Here is a 16,812-nt window from a genome sequence, read left to right on the forward strand (position 1 = left end):
TGGAAGTAGTGCCCGTTTATAATTTTTTTTTTAATGCTGTTCATAGTTACATGGATTACTTAACTACCCTGCACAATGTGACCCAGCTGAGATTAAAGCTGTTCAGGTTTCAACAGTGGATGCTTTCCAGGGAGCAGAGAAGGAGATTATTGTATTGTCTTGTGTGAGGACTCGTCAACTTGGGTTTATAGATTCTGAGAAGCGAATGAACGTTGCACTTACCCGAGGGAAAAGACACTTGCTGATAGTGGGCAATCTGACCTGTCTTAGAAACACCAGACTGTGGAAAAGAGTTATTCATCACTGTGAAGGTAAGGTGTATCAGAAAGGCAAGTACTTGAAATTAGGAACAAATCTTGTATTCTGTAATGGAGTTTTACTTTATTTGCACTAATGTGCAGATTAGAGCTTTTGTTCAATAACTCAAAACTGAGAAAGTATTGGGTAAGATACTGAAGAGCGTCATAGAATCCCTACAGTGCTGAAGGAGGACATTCGGCCCATCGAGTCCCTCTGAAAGAGCACTCCACCCAAACCATCTCCCCATCCCAATAACCCCTTAGCCTAACCATCTTTGGACATTAAGGGCAATTTAGCATGGCCAATCCACCTAACCTGCGCATCTTTGGGCTGTGGGAAGAAACTGGAGCGTACAGAGGAAACCCACGCAGACACGGGGAGAACGTGCAAACTCCAAACAGTTACCTAAGGCCAGAATTGAAGCTGGATCTCTCGCACTGTGAGGCAGTAGTGATAACGACTGTGCCATCGTGCCACTCATATTAAGTAGTATGTCCTAAATTCTGATACCTTGAAAAAGTCCAAAACCCTTTCAGTTGTTATTATGGCCCCGGTTTTCACGGAGCCAGGTTGACTCTGAAGGTGTTTAAAAATGGCAGGGTCACCCAATTCCAGGATTCCTACCGTCAACAATTTTTCCAGGCACATGATAAAGGCGTGGGTAGCAAGCCCCCAACCTGCACTCCAAGCATGGCTGGACCGATTGCAGTAGTAGGCATTGCATGCACCTCGCAGTTTTCGTGGGATCGGACAGCTTCCGGTTGACTTGTGGTACATGGTCCTTCAGAGGGAACGTGAAACTTTGTGTGGATTCGGGAATCTTGTGATAGATAGTGAAAGGGGAGAGATTTGTGAGAGTGAAGTGTTTAAACTGTAAGATTTTTTTTTAAAATCTACTTTTTCACTAGCATTTTTGGAGCAGGAATCAGGCCTCAGCAATCAGTCACTTAGGCCGTGTCCCCCATTAAACATAAGAATTTAAAAGGGCCTTGCAGCTGTTAGCTATCAGTCAAAACTTCATGGCAGCCATTGCTGCCTTAGAGCTCACAATCCCAAAATCTCATCTCGGGACCCCACTGGAGGTCGTGACCCATAGTTTGGAAAGCCCAAGGTAGTATTAAAGTTAATGCACCATTGACCTTACTGATATATATTTTATTGAATTCATTTTTTTTTTAGCTTCAAAGTAACCTTCTGGGATTAAACATACCCTGCTCGTTTGGTATTTCCTGTGAATTTAACTAGCTTGCATTGAACTCCACAATTAAGTTTTTTTTTAATTTAAAGAATCCAATTCTCTTTTTTTTTTCCAATTAAGGGCATTTTATTTTAGCAAGGCCAATCCACCTACCCTGCACATCTTTTGAGTTGTGGGGGTGAGACTCATGCAGACACTGGGAGAATGTGCAAACTCCACACAGACAGTGACCCGGGATCAAGCCCAGGTCCTCGGCGCCATGAGAATGCAGTGCTAATCACTGCCCCACCGTGCCACCCTAACTGCACAATTCAATTTGTTAATACAAATGAAGTTCCAAATTGTGATTGTTCGGGCAATACATAAATTCCTTCCCCTTGGCCTTGAACTCACTGCTGAAATCTCTAGCCGTTGTGTCCTAGCCTTCCAGTTTCTTATCCATTCCTTGTTTGCACATTACTTTAAGCTTAAGTAACATTTTTTTCCTGTTGCCACTCATCAAAGGCTTTAATGAAAATCCAAAAAATATGCTTGTCATCCAACATTTCCCTGTTTATTGAAATTCATTAATGGTTGGAAAACCAGAGACAACACTTCCCTGATTTTCTGATGAACGGGGTTTAAAATTCAAAGCGATATGGGCATCACTAGCTGGGCCAGCATTTATTGCCATCCCTCATTTCCCTTGAGTTAAGGGCTTGCTAGGCCATCTCTTTTCAGAAGGTAATTGATATGGGTGCTTGGTCCAAGAGTGGCACAGATCTCTGAAAACGTCACACCTATGTTGCATCTTATTTCCTCAAAATGATGTCTCGCAACGTTTCACAGTCATGGCTTTTCTTCCTCTCTTGTATTTGTTCAATGCTATTGTGATCCATGTACCTCTCTTCTGACCCTACAGAGCTTCAAATGCTTCATATGTTGTGTGTTACTTCTCTCTGCCCCCCCCCCCCACACACAACTTGCCAGTCCCCTCTCTTCCCCTCTCTTCCCCTGTACCCCCCACAGATTACGTAGACTTCACGCATTCTCTGACATTCTTTCCCATAATCTCAAAACCACAGACCTCTTTACCACCCTCAGTCTTTTCTTCCGTCTAAACTCTTACGGCTTTTAAAATCCAATCTTGACCTCACCTAACATTACTATCTGCTGAAATGCTGTAACATTCAGCACAGATTTTTCTGACTTCCTGTAGTCAGAGGGCAGAATTCTCCCATCTGGGACTAAATCCCTTGGCCATGCCATACATTCCGTGTCCTACCTCATTAATTATGCATCCAGGGGTTTAGCAGGGCAGGTGTGATTGCATGTGTCCTGCTGCCATATCTGGGCGCCATATTTAAAAAGCACCCAACAATACTATCCCACCGTTGAAGAAAGAAGGTGAATCACCTGGAAGAAAAAAAAAAGATGCATCTCCATTAATACACTGAGGCTGGAAGATTGGCCTCTTCGATGACACGGAATCCGGAAGATCCATCTGATAGATGCTCCCCCATCCACTACTGTGGTGTTCCAAGGTCGCTGGTGGTCTCCATCATTTAACTCCAGCCTTATGCATGCCACGCATGTTCTGGACCAATGTGTTTTCCCGCTGGCATTGCGGAGAATCTGTGGGGGGGAGATTCTGGTTGGGCCTTCATCTGCATCCCATTAGCAGGATGGAATCAGCTTGTCACCGACCACCACCGGATTTCCTGATCCACCATGGTGGGCACCAGCGGACAATCCCGTGGGAAATTCACGCCGGCATAAAACTGATTTTTGGGCCCCTGCCAAATTCTTCCCTCCTCATCCACCACTGAACCTGCCGACAAGGGAATGGGAGAATTCCGCCTTCGGTTGGGAAATTGGCAAAATCCTTGGAGAAAAAGCATAAACGGCCATTTTCGGTTGTTCATATGTTTCTTTTAAGGGTTCAATCGGTTTCTACTGAAGTTATAGCTGCGGACCAGCAGAACTCTCAAGAAATTTCAAGATCACCTTATGTATTTTGTTTTACTGTTTTTAGGTCTGTTGTCGTCAGGCAGGACAGCTACTAAAATATTGAAATTGATTAATGTAACATTATAATGTAGCCGTGTTTCCATTGCAGCACTGACACGATTACATTATCTCTGTTTTGGATATTAACAGGAAGTATTGTGATAATTTTTGTTTTGCCTTTTTATGGACATGCAACGTAAGGTTTATTTGTGAAATGTGGCGCTTCTTATGTTGACAGTGGAATCTTGTTAACCACACCTCTGTGGCTTGGGGTGTACAAAACATTTGTTCTTAATCTGAGTTCTATATGAAAGTAAAAATAAAACTCTGCGAATGATGTGATATTTCTTCTGAGAAAATATCTGGAATCATTTTTTGTTGTTGAATAAAACCTATTAATTTTACGAGTTCTTGAATCAAAACAATATTTTTAAAGAAGGAAATCTGTCTTGGTAACTGACATTAGTGACATAGTATTTGTTCCCCCCAGTGAGAGAAAATGGCGTGCAACATGCATGCCAGTGTGAGCCACAACTGGAAAAGATCATGAAATGTTACAGTGACCAGACGTTGGCAGAGAAGGGCCAAACACAACGAAAAAAGTCCAGAAGCAAGTCTATTCCACTTGAAGAGGATAACAAAGTAAGAATTTTAATACTCTGTCACTACATTTTTCTGATTAATTAGCCAACTGAACACTTTTTTGAAGCTCCTTGTTGTGGTTCCGTCACAATGAGTGTTACTTAGAGAAGTCTTTTAAAAAAATAAATTTAAAGTATCCAATTCTTTTGTTTCCCAATTAAGGGGCAATTTAGCGTGGCCAATTCACCTACACTGCACTTCGTTTTGGGTTGCGGGGGTGAGACCCACGCACATGGGGAGAATGTGCAAACTCCACACGGACAATGACCCGGGGCCGGGACCGAACCCGGGTCCTCAGCTCTGTGAGGCAGCAGTGCTAACCACTGAACCACTGTGCTGCCCTTCCACAGGGAAATCTAGTTATTTTCCCAACTCTGCACTAGACTAGCGATATAAGGCTAAATTTGCAAGGTCTGAGATACCGCTGAGAATATTGGACCAACTCTGGAGGCCTTTAAAGATGGCAGGTGGAACCAATTTCCCAGCACCAGCAAATTTAATCTCCATAGGATAATGTGCAGTAGGGCCATCTAGACAAACAGATGTCTGGCTATCTATTCCTGTTGATACAGTTCACACTTGTGTGGTGAAATGTATTCACCAGGAGATGTGGTGCCTGTGTAACCTTTAACCTTTAAGGATTGAGCTGCAACCCCGGTGGGCTCCGCCTCTCGCTCCGCCCCCCCCAGGACGGTATATAGTCCTGCGCCCAGTGGGTGGTGCTCATTTGTACAGAAGTCACTGGCAGGATAGTTCTTTATGTAATAAAGCCTTCGTTCACTTGTTCATATGGTCTCGCTGTGAATTGATGGTATATCAATTTATTACACAAACAACGCCACTATGGACGCCGCTCTCAAGCCAGAAAAACTCGACTTAGACGCCTGTGCCCCAGAAACAAAGCGGATCTTCTCTCACTGGCTCCGCTGCTTCAAAGAACAAAGAAATGTACAGCACAGGAACAGGCCCTTCGGCCCTCCAAGCCCGTGCCGACCATGCTGCCCGACTAAACTACAATCTTCTACACTTCCTGGGTCCGTATCCCTCTATTCCCATCCTATTCATGTATTTGTCAAGATGTCCCTTAAATGTCACTATCGTCCCTGCTTCCACCACCTCCTCCGGTAGCGAGTTCCAGGCACCCACTACCCTCTGTGTAAAACAAACTTGCCTCGTACATCTACTCTAAACTTTGCCCGTCTCACCTTAAACCTATGCCCCTAGTAATTGACCTCTCTACCCTGGGATAAAGCCTCTGACTATCCACTCTGTCTATGCCCCTCATAATTTTGTAGACCTCTATCAGGTCGCCCCTCAACCTCCGTCGTTCCAGTGAGAACAAACCGAGTTTATTCAACCGCTCCTCATAGCTAATGCCCTCCATACCAGGCAACATTCTGGTAAATCTCTTCTGCACCCTCTCTAAAGCCTCCACATCCTTCTGGTAGTGTGGCAACCAGAATTGAACACTATACTCCAAGTGTGGCCTAACTAAGGTCTCTACAGCTGCAACATGACTTGCCAATCTTATACTCAATGCCCCGGCCAATGAAGGCAAGCATGCCGTATGCCTTGACTACCTTCTCCACCTGTGTTGCCCCTTTCAGTGACCTGTGGACCTGTACACCTAGATCTCTCTGACTTTCAATACTCTTGAGGGTTCTACCATTCACTGTATATTCCCTACCTGCATTAGACCTTCCAAAATGCATTACCTCACATTTGTCCGGATTAAACCCCATCTGCCATCTCTCCGCCCAAGTCTCCAAACAATCTAAATCCTGCTGTATCCTCTGACAGTCCTCATCGCTATCCGCAATTCCACTAACCTATGTGTCGTCTGCAAACTTATTAATCAGACCAGTTACATTTTCCTCTAAATCATTTATATATACTACAAACAGCAAAGGTCCCAGCACTGATCCCTGCGGAACACCACTGGTCACAGCCCGCCAATTAGAAAAGCATCCTTCCATTGCTACTCTCTGCCTTCTATGACCTAGCCAGTTCTGTATCCACCTTGCCAGCTCACCCCTGATCCCGTGTGACTTCACCTTTTGTACTAGTCTACCATGAGGGACCTTGTCAAAGGCCTTATTGAAGTCCATGTAGACAACATCCACTGCCCTACCTGCATCAATCATCTTTGTGACCTCCTCGAAAAACTCTTATCAAGTTAGTGAGATACAACCTCCCCTTCACAAAATCATGCTGCCTCTCACTAATACGCTAATACGTCCATTTGCTTTCAAATGGGAGTAGATCCTGTCTCGAAGAATTCTCTCCAGTAATTTCCCGACCACTGAAGTAAGGCTCACCGGCCTGTAGTTCCCTGGATTATCCTTGCTACCCTTCTTAAACAGAGGAACAACATTGGCTATTCTCCAGTCCTCCGGGACATCACCTGAAGACAGTGAGGATCCAAAGATTTCTGTCAAGGCCTCAGCAATTTCCTCTCCAGCCTCCTTCAGTATTCTGGGGTAGATCCCATCAGGCCCTGGGGACTTATCTACCTTAATATTTTTTAAGACGCCCAACACCTCGTCTTTTTGGATCTCAATATGACCCAGGCTATCTACACACCCTTCTCCAGACTCAACATCTACCAATTCCTTCTCTTTGGTGAATACTGATACAAAGTATTCATTTAGTACCTCGCCCATTTCCTCTGGCTCCACATATAGATTCCCTTGCCTATCCTTCAGTGGGCCAACCCTTTCCCTGGCTACCCTCTTGCTTTTTATGTACGTGTAAAAAGCCTTGGGATTTTCCTTAACTCTATTTGCCAATGACTTTTTGTGACCCCTTCTAGCCCTCCTGACTCCTTGCTTAAGTTCCTTCCTACTTTCCTTATATTCCACAGGCTTCGTCTGTTCCCAGCCTTTTAGCCCTGACAAATGCCTCCTTTTTCTTTTTGACGAGGCCTACAATATCTCTTGTTATCCAAGGTTCCCGAAAATTGCCGTATTTATCCTTCTTCCTCACAGGAACATGCTGGTCCTGAATTCCTTTCAACTGACACTTGAAAGCCTCCCACATGTCAGATGTTGATTTGCCCTCAAACGTCCGCTCCCCCAATCTAGGTTCTTCAGTTCCCGCCTAATATTGTTATAATTAGCCTTCCCCCAATTTAGCACATTCACCCTAGGACCACTCTTATCCTTGTCCACCAGCACTTTAAAACTTACTGAATTGTGGTCACTGTTCCCGAAATGCTCCCCTACTGAAACTTCTACCACCTGGCCGGGCTCATTCCCCAATACCAGGTCCAGTACCGCCCCTTCCCTAGTTGGACTGTCTACATATTGTTTTAAGAAGCCCTCCTGGATGCTACATACAAACTCTGCCCCGTCTAAGCCCCTGGCACTAAGTGAGTCCCAGTCAATATTGGGGAAGTTGAAGTCTCCCATCACCACAACCCTATTGTTTTTACTCTTTTCCAAAATCTGTCTACCTATCTGCTCCTCTATCTCCCGCTGGCTGTTGGGAGGCCTGTAGTAAACCCCCAACATTGTGACTGCACCCTTCTTATTCCTGATCTCTACCCATATAGCCTCACTGCCCTCTGAGGTGTCCTCCCGTAGTACAGCTGTGATATCCTCCCTAACCAGTAGCGCAACTCTGCCACCCCTTTTACATCCCCCTCTATCCCGCCTGAAACATCTAAATCCTGGAACGTTTAGCTGCCAATCCTGCCCTTCCCTCAACCAGGTCTCTGTAATGGCAACAACATCATAGTTCCAAGTACTAATCCAGGCTCGAAGTTCATCTGCCTTACCCGTAATACTTCTTGCATTAAAACATATGCACTTCAGGCCACCAGACCCGCTGTGTTCAGGAACTTCTCCCTGTCTGCTCTGCCTCAGAGCCACACTGTCACTATTCCCTAGTTCTACCTCAGTGCTCTCACCTTCTGACCTATTGCTCCCGTGCCCACCCCCCTGCCATACTAATTTAAACCCTCCTGTGTGACACTAGCAAACCTCGCGGCCAGGATATTTATGCGCCTCCAGTTTAGATGCAACCCGTCCTTCTTATATAGGTCACACCTGCCCCGGAAGAGCTCCCAGTGGTCCAGATAACGGAAACCCTCCCTCCTACACCAGTTGTTTAGCCACGTGTTTAGCTGCTCTATCTTCCTATTTCTAGCCTCACTGGCACGTGGCACAGGGAGTAATCCCGAGATTACAACCCGAGAGGTCCTGTCTTTTAACTTTCTGCCTAGCTCCTTGAACTCCTGCTGCAGGACCTCATGCCCCTTCCTGCCTATGTCGTTAGTACCAATATGTACAACAACCTCTGCCTGTTTGCCCTCCCCCTTCAGGATGCCCTCTACCCGTTCGGAGACGTCCTGGACCCTGGCACCAGGGAGGCAACATACCATCCTGGAGTCTCTTTCACGTCCACAGAAGCGCCTATCTGTGCCCCTGACTATAGAGTCCCCTATTACTATTGCTCTTCTGCACTTTGACCCTCCCTTCTGAACATCAGAGCCAGCCGTGGTGCCACTGCTCTGGCTGCTGCTGTTTTCCCCTGATAGGTTATCCCCCCCGACAGTATCCAAAGGGGTATACCTGTTCGAGAGGGGGACAACCACAGGGGATTCCTGCACTGACTGCCTGCCCTTGCTGGTGGTCACCCATTTCTCTGCCTGCACCTTGGGTGTGACCACATTTATATAACTGCTATCTATGACGCTTTCCGCAACCTGCATGCTCCTAAGTGCATCCAATTGCTGCTCCAACCGAACCATGCGGTCTGTGAGGAGCTCCAGTTGGGTGCCCTTGCTGCAGATGAAGCCATCCGGGTCGCTGGAAGCCTCCTGGACCTGCCACATCTCACAGTCAGAGCACTGCACCCCTCTAACTGACATTGCGTCAATTAATTAGTAAATTAAATTTAAAAGTTTTTTTAAAAAATTACATTAAAAAAAAGTTACTGTTAACTATCTGTTTCCTAGCACTAGATTTCTACTATAAATGTGAAAGCTAAATATAGTACTCTCCGATCTCTGGCTTAGATACCCGTCTAAATTATAATTAAGTAATTATGTTTAATTAGTTACCAATGCTTAATTGTTTTAATTTAGTGTAGATTCCCACCCAGCCACTCGCGTCACAGCTGTTCTGTGATGTCACTTCAGTTTCCCCCCCCCCACACACATACAATTTGAAACGGTAATAAAAGTAAAAATTAGTAAAAATCACATACTTACCTTCTGAGGGTCTCAGATGTTCTCAGGTTCTCTCCCTGCTGATTAAAAGTTACAGGCCAGAAGAAAGAGAACAAAACAGTAGGGAAAAAGCACCTTCTCCCACTCTTCACCGAATTACCTCACTGCACCAAATTACCATGTTTCAAATTCTCACTCTGTCTGTGTCTCACTCACTCAGGCTGTGTCTCTTTTTTTTTTTTTAAATAATATTTTATTGAAAATTTTTGGTCAACCAACACAGTACATTGTGCATCCTTTACACAACATTATAACAATACAGATAATAATGACCTTTTTTATTTAAACAAGAACAAAAGAAAACAACAACAAATAAATAAATATTAAATAACAAAAATAAAAACTAGCCCTAATTGGCAACTGCCTTGTCTCAGGCCACACACCCCCCCCCCCCCCACCCCCCACACCCCAAGTTCTGGGCTGCTGCTGCTGCCTTCTTTGTTCTCCCCTATCTATCTTTCCGCAAGATATTCGACGAACGGTTGCCACCGCCTTGTAAACCCTTGAGCCGACCCCCTTAGGACGAACTTAATCCGCTCTAACTTTATGAACCCCGCCATATCATTTATCCAGGTCTCCACCCCCGGGGGCTTGGCTTCTTTCCACATTAGCAATATTCTGCGCCGGGCTACTAGGGACGCAAAGGCCAAAACATCGGCCTCTTTCGCCTCCTGCACTCCCGGCTCTTGTGCAACCCCAAATATAGCCAACCCCCAGCTTGGTTCGACCCGGACTCCTACTACTTTCGAAAGCACCTTTGTCACCCCCATCCAAAACCCCTGTAGTGCCGGGCATGACCAAAACATATGGGTATGATTCGCTGGGCTTCTCGAGCACCTCGCACACCTATCCTCCACCCCAAAAAATTTACTGAGCCGTGTTCCAGTCATATGTGCCCTGTGTAATACCTTAAACTGAATCAGGCTTAGCCTGGCGCACGAGGACGACGAGTTTACCCTGTTTAGGGCATCTGCCCACATCCCCTCCTCAATCTCCTCCCCTAGCTCTTCTTCCCATTTCCCTTTTAGTTCGTCCATCATAGTCTCCCCTTCGTCTCTCATTTCCCTATATATATCCGACACCTTACCGTCCCCCACCCATTTCTTTGAGATGACTCTGTCCTGCACCTCCTGTGTTGGGAGCTGCGGGAATTCCCTCACCTGCTGCCTCGCAAAAGCCCTCAATTGCATGTACCTGAATGCATTCCCTTGGGGCAACCCATATTTCTCGGTCAGCGCTCCCAGACTCGCAAACTTCCCATCCACAAATAGATCTTTCAATTGCGTTATACCTGCTCTTTGCCACATTCCATATCCCCCATCCATTCCCCCCGGGGCAAACCTATGGTTGTTTCTTATCGGGGACCCCCCCAGTGCTCCGGTCTTTCCCCTATGTCGTCTCCACTGTCCCCAAATCTTCAGTGTAGCTACCACCACCGGACTCGTGGTATAGTTCCTTGGTGAGAACGGCAATGGGGCTGTCACCATAGCCTGCAGGCTGGTCCCCCTACAGGACGCCCTCTCTAATCTCTTCCACGCCGCTCCTTCCTCCTCTCCCATCCACTTACTCACCATTGAAATATTAGCGGCCCAATAATACTCACTTAGGCTCGGTAGTGCCAGCCCCCCCCTATCCCTACTACGCTGTAAGAATCCCTTCCTCACTCTCGGAGTCTTCCCGGCCCAAACAAAACCCATAATACTCTTTTCTATCCTTTTGAAAAAAGCCTTCGTGATCACCACCGGGAGACACTGAAACACAAAAAGGAATCTCGGGAGGACCACCATCTTAACTGCCTGCACCCTCCCTGCCATTGACAATGCTACCATGTCCCATCTCTTGAAATCTTCCTCCATCTGTTCCACCAACCGCGTCAAATTTAGCCTGTGCAATGTGCCCCAATTCTTAGCTATCTGGATCCCCAGGTAACGAAAGTCTCTTGTTACCTTCCTCAACGGTAGGTCTTCTATTTCTCTACTCTGCTCCCCTGGATGCACCACAAACAGCTCACTCTTTCCCATGTTCAATTTATACCCTGAAAAATCCCCAAACTCCCCAAGTATCCGCATTATTTCTGGCATCCCCTCCGCTGGATCCGCCACATATAGTAGCAGATCATCCGCATATAAAGATACCCGGTGTTCTTCTCCTCCCCTAAGTATTCCCCTCCATCCCTTGGAACCTCTCAGCGCTATCGCCAGGGGCTCAATCGCCAGTGCAAACAGTAATGGGGACAGAGGACATCCCTGCCTTGTCCCTCTGTGGAGCCGAAAATATGCCGATCCCCGTCCATTCGTGACCACACTCGCCACTGGGGCCCTATACAACAGCTGCACCCATCTAACATACCCCTCTCCGAACCCAAATCTCCTCAACACCTCCCACAGATAATCCCACTCTACTCTATCAAATGCTTTCTCGGCATCCATCGCCACTACTATCTCCGTTTCACCCTCTGGTGGGGCCATCATCATTACGCCTAACAACCTCCGTATGTTCGTGTTCAGCTGTCTCCCCTTCACAAACCCAGTTTGGTCCTCATGAACCACCCCCGGGACACATTCCTCTATTCTCATTGCCATTACCTTGGCCAAGACCTTGGCATCTACATTGAGGAGGGAGATTGGTCTGTAGGACCCGCATTGTAGCGGATCCTTTTCCTTCTTTAAAAGAAGCGATATCGTTGCTTCTGACATAGTCGGGGGCAGTTGTCCCCTTTCCTTTGCCTCGTTGAAGGCCCTCGTCAGTAGTGGGGCGAGCAAGTCCAAATATTTTCTGTAAAATTCAACTGGGAATCCGTCCGGTCCCGGGGCCTTTCCCGTCTGCATGTTCCTAATTCCTTTCACCACTTCTTCTACCGTGATCTGTGCTCCCAATCCCATCCTTTCCTGCTCTTCCACCTTGGGAATTTCCAGCCGATCCAAAAACTCCATCATTCTCTCCCTCCCATCCGGGGGTTGAGCTTCATACAATTTTTTATAAAATGTCTTAAACACTTCATTCACTCTCTCCGCTCCCCGCTCCGTCTCTCCATCTTCGTCTCTCACCCCCCCTATTTCCCTCGCTGCTCCCCTTTTCCTCAATTGGTGTGCCAGCAATCTGCTCGCCTTCTCTCCATATTCATACTGTACACCCTGCGCCTTCCTCCATTGTGCCTCTGCAGTGCCTGTGGTCAGCAAGTCAAATTCCACATGCAGCCTTTGCCTTTCCCTATACAGTCCCTCCTCCGGTGCTTCCGCATACTGTCTGTCCACCCTCAAAAGTTCTTGCAACAACCGCTCCCGTTCCTTACTCTCCTGCTTCCCTTTATGTGTCCTTATTGATATCAGCTCCCCCCTAACCACCGCCTTCAATGCCTCCCAGACCACTCCCACCTGAACCTCCCCATTGTCATTGAGTTCCAAGTACTTTTCAATGCATCCCCTCACCCTTAAGCACACCCCCTCATCCGCCATTAGTCCCATATCCATTCTCCAGGGTGGACGCCCTCTTGTTTCCTCCCCTATCTCCAAGTCTACCCAGTGTGGGGCATGATCCGAAATGGCTATAGCCGTATATTCCGTTCCCCTCACCCTCGGGATCAATGCCCTACCCAACACAAAAAAGTCTATGCGTGAATAGACTTTATGGACATAGGAGAAAAACGAGAACTCCTTACTCCTAGGTCTACTGAATCTCCACGGGTCCACCCCTCCCATCTGCTCCATAAAATCCTTAAGCACCTTGGCTGCTGCCGGCCTCCTACCAGTCCTGGACTTCGACCTATCCAGCCTTGGTTCCAACACCGTGTTAAAGTCTCCCCCCATTATCAGCTTTCCGGTCTCTAGGTCTGGGATGCGTCCTAGCATTCGCCTCATAAAATTGGCATCGTCCCAATTCGGGGCATACACGTTTACCAACACCACCATCTCTCCCTGTAATTTGCCACTCACCATCACGTATCTGCCCCCGTTATCCGCCACTATAGTCTTTGCCTCGAACATTACCCGCTTCCCCACTAATATAGCCACCCCCCTGTTTTTCGCATCCAGCCCCGAATGGAACACCTGCCCTACCCATCCTTTGCGCAACCTAACCTGATCTATCAGTTTCAGGTGCGTTTCCTGTAACATGACCACATCTGCTTTAAGTTTCTTAAGGTGTGCGAGTACTCGTGCCCTCTTTATCGGCCCGTTAAGCCCCCTCACGTTCCACGTGATCAGCCGAGTTGGGGGGCTTCCCACCCCCCCCCCCCCTTGCCGGTTAGCCATCATCTTTTTCCAGCTTCTCGCCCAGTTCCCACGCGGCTGTATTTCTCCCAGACGGTGCCCCCCCGCCCATCCTTTCCCGCACCCACTCCCCCCTTTCCCCAGCAGCAGCAACCCAGTAATTCCCCCCTCCCCCCCCCCCCCCCCCCGCTAGACCCCCCGCTAGCGTAATTACTCCCCCCATGTTGCTCCCAGAAGTCAGCAAACTCTGGCTGACCTCGGCTTCCCCCCGTGATCACGGCTCGCCCCGTGCGGTGCCCCCTCCTTCCTGCTTCTCTATTCCCGCCATAATTATCATAGCGCGGGAACCAAGCCCGCGCCTCTCCCTCGGCCCCGCCTCCCATGGCCAACGCCCCATCTCCTCTCCCTCCCCACCTCCCCCCATCACCACCTGTGGGAGAAAGAAAAGTTACCATACCGCAGGATTAATCATACAATCCCTCTTCGCCCCCCCCCCCCCACTCGTCCCACCACTTTGTCCAAACGTTCATTTTCGTAGTCCAATCATTCCAATTTTTCTTCTACAATAAAAGTCCACGCTTCATCCGCCGTCTCAAAGTAGTGGTGCCTCCCTTGATATGTGACCCACAGTCTTGCCGGTTGCAGCATTCCAAACTTTATCTTTTTTTTGTGAAGTACCGCTTTGGCCCGATTAAAGCTCGCCCTCCTTCTCGCCACCTCCGCACTCCAATCTTGATAGACGCGGATCACCGCGTTCTCCCATTTACTACACCGAGTTTTCTTCGCCCATCTAAGGACCATTTCTCTATCCTTAAAACGGAGAAATCTCACCACTATGGCTCTGGGAGCTTCTCCTGCTCTCGGTCCTCGCACCATAACTCGGTATGCTCCCTCCACCTCCAACGGACCCGTCGGGGCCTCCACTCCCATTAACGAGTGCAGCATCGTGCTCACATATGCCCCGACGTCCGCCCCCTCCACACCTTCAGGAAGGCCAAGAATCCTCAAGTTGTTCCTCCTTGCGTTATTTTCCAGTGCCTCCAACCTCTCCACAGATCGTTTCTGGTGTGCCTCCTGTATCTCCGACTTCACCACCAGGCCCTGTATGTCGTTTTCATTCTCTGCTGCTTTCGCCTTCACGACCCGAAGCTCCTGCTCCTGGGTCTTTTGTTCCTCTTTCAGCCCTTCAATCGCCTGTAATATCGGGGCCAACAACTCTTTCTTCATTTCCTTTTTTATCTCCTCCACGCAGCGTTTCAAAAACTCTTGTTGTTCAGGGCCCCATATGAAACTGCCACCTTCCGACGCCATCTTGGTTTCTGCTTGCCTTCCTTGCCGTTGTTCCAAAGGATCCGCTGCAATCCGGCCACTTTCCTCTCCTTTTTCCATCCGTGTCCAGGGGGAACACCCTTCTGGTTTACCGCACGGTGTTTTCAGCCGTTAAAATTGCCGTTGGGGCTCCTATCGAGAGCCCAAAAGTCCGTTTCACAGGGAGCTGCCGAAACGTGCGACTCAGCTGGTCATCGCCGCACCCGGAAGTCGACAGGCTGTGTCTCTTTGACCTGCACAACGCTTACTCAGTGCGCTTTCTGTCTGTCTTTTATACAGACTTTAGGATGACTCCCACTACTTAAACTTCAAAGAGAAGAATACAATGTGTTCCTTTGTGCCCCTAAACAGGCCTCAGGTGACTGCCAGATAACTGCCTCTCAGCAATTAGGGTGGGGTCAGCTTCAGCCAATCAGACACTAATCTACACTGCACTTTTAACTGAAAAACAACAGAATTAGATTTATCACTTACCTTTCCTGGTTACCTTGCTGCACCAAATTACCAAGTTTCAAATTCTCACTCTGTCTGTGTCTCACTCACTCAGGCTGTGGCTCCTTGACCAGCGCAACGCTCGGCTCCTCCGAAGCGCCTATCCCCGAAGCTCGCAAGCTGCATCTCCTCCACGCCCGGGTGAGCCATCGAATTTCAGTTTTGATCGAAAAGGCGGCCATGTACGCGGCAGCGGTCGCGATTCTGAAGACGCACTTCATCAAGCCTGTAATCGAGGTGTTCGCGCGGCACCTGCTCACTACCCGCTGGCAGCGCGCAGGAGAATCTCTGGACGAATATCTGGAAAACCTGACCCTAATTATCAAGACGTGATGGCTGAGCAGCACATGAAGCTGAAGATCCGGGACACCTAGGTGGCTGGGGTCCGCTCTAATTACGTCAGGCAGCGACTACTGGAAAACGGGGCTACCGACCTGCAGGACACAGTAAAACTAGCCACCTCGTTAGAGGTGGCCTACCAGAGCCTTAGCGCGTTCCCCGCAGACCCAGCGAGCCTGTGCCGCGCAGCCTGTGCCGCGCAGCTGCCCGCCCAGACCGGGGGACCGTCGTGCTACTTCTGCGGCCGGGCCAACACCTACAGCAGCGTTGCCCAGCCCACTCTGCGACATGCAGCGACTGCGGCATAAAGGGTCACTTCGCCAGAGTCTGTCTGGCCAGATCGAAAGCCCAGAAGCCGAAAGCACTTCAGGCCTGACCCATGGACTCACAGGCCCGCAGACCCCGTAATGCGGCTGCGTGCCTGATGGAAACGCCCTCTTCAGACCCGTCATCAGCCACGTGCAACTCGTGGGGGCGGCCATCTTCAGCTCAATCCGACACGTGCGACTCGTGGGGGCGCCATTTTATGACCCAGATTCCTCCGACTACACTGATTACCCGCAGCTCGACGCCGTCACCCTCGACCAGTCGCGGCCGAAGCACCTGAGGAGTTCCATGATGGTCGTCCGGGTCAATGGGCACGAGACCCCCTGTCTCATCGACTCCGGGAGCATGGAGAGCTTCGTACACCCCAAAACGGTACGGCGCTGCTCCCTGCGCATCTACCCCGCATCTCAAACGATCTCCCTCGCCTCCGGATCCGATTCGTCCGGATCCGGGGGTACTGTGTCCCGAACCTCGCGATACAGGGCGCTGAGTATGCCCTCTTTAAGCTGTATGTCCTCCCTCACCTCTGCGCCCCTCTACTACTTGGACTGGACTTCCAATGCAGTCACCGAAGCCTGACCCTGAAGTTCTGCGGACCCTTGCCCCCCCCCCCATACAGTATGTAGCCTCGCGACCCTTAAGGTCGCCCCCCTCGCTCTTCGTAAACCTCACCCCCGACTGTAAGCCCGTCGCCACCAGGAGCAGGTGGTACAGTGCACAAGATATGACTTTCATCAAGTCCGAGGTCCAGCGAC

General features: G+C 48.8%; 1 protein-coding gene across 2 annotated transcripts in view; it reads left to right on the top strand.

Moving 5' to 3' along the window:
• Window positions 1-16,812, top strand: part of LOC140408523 (5'-3' DNA helicase ZGRF1-like) — a 139,440-nt gene that overhangs the window by 106,466 nt on the left and 16,162 nt on the right. For both annotated transcript variants that reach the window (XM_072495876.1, XM_072495877.1), the window contains 2 exons: window positions 47-311; window positions 3,978-4,129. In XM_072495876.1, the coding sequence (XP_072351977.1) occupies window positions 47-311; window positions 3,978-4,129 (417 nt within the window). The remainder of the gene's footprint in view (window positions 1-46; window positions 312-3,977; window positions 4,130-16,812) is intronic.

This window comes from Scyliorhinus torazame, chromosome 3 (genome assembly GCF_047496885.1).
Source record: "Scyliorhinus torazame isolate Kashiwa2021f chromosome 3, sScyTor2.1, whole genome shotgun sequence".
NCBI lineage: Eukaryota > Metazoa > Chordata > Chondrichthyes > Carcharhiniformes > Scyliorhinidae > Scyliorhinus > Scyliorhinus torazame.